Below are 4,533 nucleotides of genomic sequence, written 5' to 3' on the forward strand. Positions count from 1 at the left end.
GGCAGATCCACTTTTCATTGTGAAAACCAAGAAATCAACTTTTCTTCAACCAATAATAATTCATCAGGTTTGACAGAATTAATAATGTTTTCTACGGAAGTCATCCCATCCGTTAATTTACATAATACGTGAAACAATAATAAATGCAATTGATGTGTAATTTTTCTGATGAAACAGGGACTGCTCTTTTCACAGATTAATATCGGTGCAGTAAAAAATCAAAGATCCATTTATTATTTTAACAGCAGTCAATCAGAAAACAGAAACATATTTGCAGCGGAATCTGTCATTCTTATTTTACGCATTGATCCATAAATCGATACGAAAAATTAAAGATCTATGAATGTAAAACATTAATCTTTAACGAAAAATCATGAATTCCATAACTTGGGCTCTGATACCACATGTAAGCAATTAATTCATACTTTAATGCCAAGATCTTGGAATTCTATGATTTTCACGTATGAGTAATTTGATCAAGTAACATACCTTGATCCATGAAGAAAATTGGAATTTATTAAATCTGTAAAAGAGAAATCAGTGAGAATAAATAAAACTGTTCTTGAATGTTCTTATTGATGGTTTTTCATTCACGTTAAAAAGGCAAAGAGAGGCAGTTTTCTTTTAGGCCAAAACTACCCACTTTCCATCAAAGTGGACAGTTACAAAACTGTCACTTCTCAATGACCAATCAGATTTTTAATATATATAGACCAAATATTAATTTATTTATAATATTACGCGGGACCACATTAATTGGTCTAACATTCAGTTGATGACATGATTTATTTATTTCTTTTTTTCAAATTTTGGAAATTTTAGTTAAACATGTGGAATTAATAGAATCCTAAGCAAACTTAAAATTTAACCAAGAAAAACACTTTGAATTTTATTCTTCATGTCTAGGATTACGTCCTAGATCATTAGATAGAAATCCAAATATGAAGATAGAAAAAAAAAAAGGAAAAAAAAAAAAAGAAAAGTAAAGAAAAGGATCACTACTGTATAAACGGAAAGTTTCAAAGTAAGCATTATACAATCTCCAAAATCAGTAAAATAATAAAACCAAGGGTTTTATTTTATTACATTACGAATTATTATTGGAAGTTATAATTTGTGGATTGTATATACCTCTCTTTTTCTTGGAAAAAAGACATTGAAAACATTTCGTCTTATGTACTTCTATGCAAAATCGATTTAAGAATTATTTTACATTTATTTTTTCTATAGCAAAATTTAAGAGTTCTAAAAATCGCTTGTAATTGCAATAGAATTAATTCGATAATTGTATCATGGAAGTAATTGTTCAAAGGGGCACTGCAGTTCACAAACAATTTTACTTTAGAACACCGTACTGTGATAAGCATCGTAATAAATTTTCTTACTCTATTCATTAAAATTGTTGTTCTCAACAAGTATCCGCAACTAATTTTCCAGCATGTACATACTATTCGCGCGGGTGACAATCCAACAAATATTTGATGGCTTCTATATTTTTTAGATGGAGAGTGCGGCCTCCATGTGCATCGTACATATACGTGTCAAAAGTCCAAAACATGCAGCAGCATAATGATTTCACATAAAGAAATTGAAGTCTGACATGTAGAAGAGTCGAATCTCTAAAATTTAAAAATATTTTGAATTTTTCAATAAGTAAAAAGTATTTTTCTGATTTTTGTCTCATGTTAATACTAATAACTCATAATTTTTCTGTTCTTTCTGCATTTTCCATTCCAAAACCAACAGCATTATTGGAGTTCGACGATACTTTCTTCTGTTCACTTTTTGGAAACTCTCAAGCAAAACCAACTTTTCTTCTTTTTCCTTTTTCAACTTTTGATTAATCTTCGTCTTCATTAATTAATATAATGGGGGTGTCATGAAATTTCTTTGGCTGGATTGAACAGAATAAGAGTTTTAATGGAGTTTTTTCTTACCAAAAGGGCTAAAACCAGAACAAATTTTGTGAAAATCGTTATTTTCAGTGTTTATGCATCTCTTGTTTTGACGTCTGTTGCACAACTTCTGCCTGAAAACGAAGGTAGCTCACCTTCATTAAGCAACGTCTCTGTGTTTCTGTTAAGATAATTAAGCAAGAATTGAAGGTTTTCCCTTTTTTTTTTTTTTTTTTTTTTACTGTGATTCATGCATTTCTGTATTACTGTAACTGCCTATTCAATCTGGAAGTTAATCTGGGTATTCTTTTGCTTGATATTTTTCCTATTCATTGAATTGATAGCCTATCGGGTATTTCTGGTACTTCTTAATTATGTTAGTATAAGTATAATATGAAAAAGATAAGAAAGAGATGGACTTCCCATGGCGTTTATTTTGCAATAATGGATTTTTTATTATTTATTTATTTATTCAACTTTTCATTCAAGGATTTCTGTTAAGATAAGATAAAGAACTGTATTTCAGTACAGTTATTTAGAAGAAAAACAGATTTTGTTTGATTTCTCATATATTCTATGGTTGCTTTTATGCTTTGACAGTACAAGTTCTTGAAAGAATATCATCGAGATTACAAAACAAATACTGGAATGTTACGCGAAGATCTTGCAGTGAGAGTACCGGTTTTAACATGACCATTTGGGGTGACGATGTCTACAGCAATGTGACTTGTGACTGTTCATTTGTTAACAAGACTGTTTGCCATGTGACGCACATGTATGCTCTTACTCTTTTTTCGTTCAAAGTTTTTGTGATTGTACATTTATGGCAATTTGGTAAGGTGGATGTGATAGTAGTGGACAATATTGACAGAAAAAAATTAAAATCTTTGATTAATAACAAAAAATTAGTTTTAACCCCATATGCATAAAGCATGTTTGGCCAATCTTCACGCGGATCCTTGGATTGTATACAGCCACTGGTATCCTTCCACATGCTCCATTCCTCCACCTAAGCCTCAGAGATGGGGAAGGAGGAAGCAAGAGCACGAAGTGAGATCTAAAGAGAAACGTAAAATTACTTTTTTAAGAAAAGTAAATTTGTGAATGAACAAGCCAATGTGTTTGAAAAAAATAGTTGCTTAAAAAAACTTCTAAGCTTAGACATATGTTTGGCTAGGCTTAAAATTTAATTGACTTTGTTGTATTTATGGCCTCCATATTTTGCATTGAGAGTTTTAAGAAGAAATACAATGGTTATGAAATAGATATAAAGAGCCTCTTCCATATAGCCCAGGGAGTCGAAATGTACCTAATGTTTTGTTTTCTTCTCTCATTTTACCCTCAACGGGGGTGTTCTTATGGTGAATTGAGATGATTAACACGGTCATTATTCATTAAGAAATTGTTATTTATTTAAGTCATGTTTCAAATTCAACTCCACTTTGTATGTACAGCCAGATGAAGGGTTTCAATTTGACTGGAATCTTGCCTGCAGAATTTGCGAATCTTACTTATCTAAAAGAGTTGTAAGTAGCAACATTGTTATTTTGGGTACTCTATTGAGTTGATCGAATATGTATGCCAGTCATTTACTTTCGTTTGTTAATTTAATAGAAGGTATAGTTCGATACGAGTCTATTTTTGCTTCTGAAATTAAAGCAGTTGCATTGAGCTAATATTTTCTATTCTGTCTTTTTCCCTCATTTTTCATCTAAAGCAGAACACTTACATGACTTCTTTATCATCCCAGAGATCTAACTCACAATTATATCTATGGATCAATTCCTCCAATCTTCGGTCGGCTTCCTCTTCTTACTTTGTAAGTTCTTCTTAATGGGACCTCCAAACTCCTGTTCCTACCTACCTATATAGAGTGGATGAATATATTCGCTATCATCTTCATATCAGGTCACTTCTTGGAAACCGTATCAATGGCACAATTCCGAATGAACTTGGTGATATTAGCACTTTGGAAGAGCTGTGAGTGATAAATATGGTATTATAGTATATAATATCTGAGGAAGCAACTATACCAGCTGTGCTTATGGTGTGAACTGTATTGTAGGACTTTGGAAGATAATCAGCTCGAAGGAAATATTCCACAAAACTTGGGAAGTCTGAGAAATTTGAGGAGACTGTAAGGCCACTCGACATGATCTCAATGTTTTTTTACAATATTTTTGGGCCTTTCTCTTTTTCCTTTTGTAAGATGGTTGCAACAGTTTTATTCGTTACTTCGTTGTAGAAGTTTGATATCCACCAATGCTTTTCTAGTTATTTTATTACTGTTTTCTAACTTCAAGCTCTCTTAATATCAGCACAAGAAAGTTCGTTTTGGGGTAAAATCACGGGTAAAGGAATTCTATTATAATAGGAGAATTACAATCTCTCTAACTATAGGAGATAACAATTATTAATTAATTGGGAGAAACTAAATAGAAAACCCTTAGGAGAAAGCAATACTTTCTCTCTCTATTACCTGTATTGCTCAAAGACTTTACTCTTTGAGGGACTCCTTCGTTGATAGAATGCAATTCGCTGCGGAAATCCTCCAATTGCAAGTAAATATATATTGTTCATAACAGTTTCCTATTGCAATTTTTCAACAATGATATTGTATATGCGAAGAACTCATCAA

General features: G+C 31.8%; 1 protein-coding gene across 1 annotated transcript; it reads left to right on the forward strand.

The window, feature by feature from the left end:
* Nucleotides 1–1,540: 1,540 nt before the first annotated feature.
* LOC111370851 (probable LRR receptor-like serine/threonine-protein kinase At1g53430) lies at nt 1,541–4,051 on the forward strand. The gene is made up of 6 exons (XM_022992747.1): nt 1,541–2,041; nt 2,496–2,670; nt 3,350–3,421; nt 3,646–3,714; nt 3,804–3,875; nt 3,961–4,051. Exons 1-6 carry the CDS (start codon nt 1,921–1,923, stop codon nt 4,034–4,036), a joined length of 585 nt encoding a protein of 194 aa, XP_022848515.1. The 5' UTR covers nt 1,541–1,920; the 3' UTR covers nt 4,037–4,051.
* The last annotated feature ends 482 nt before the right edge of the window (nt 4,052–4,533 follow it).

Source organism: Olea europaea, chromosome 21, assembly GCF_002742605.1.
Source record: "Olea europaea var. sylvestris chromosome 21, O_europaea_v1, whole genome shotgun sequence".
In the NCBI taxonomy this organism is placed as follows: domain Eukaryota; kingdom Viridiplantae; phylum Streptophyta; class Magnoliopsida; order Lamiales; family Oleaceae; genus Olea; species Olea europaea.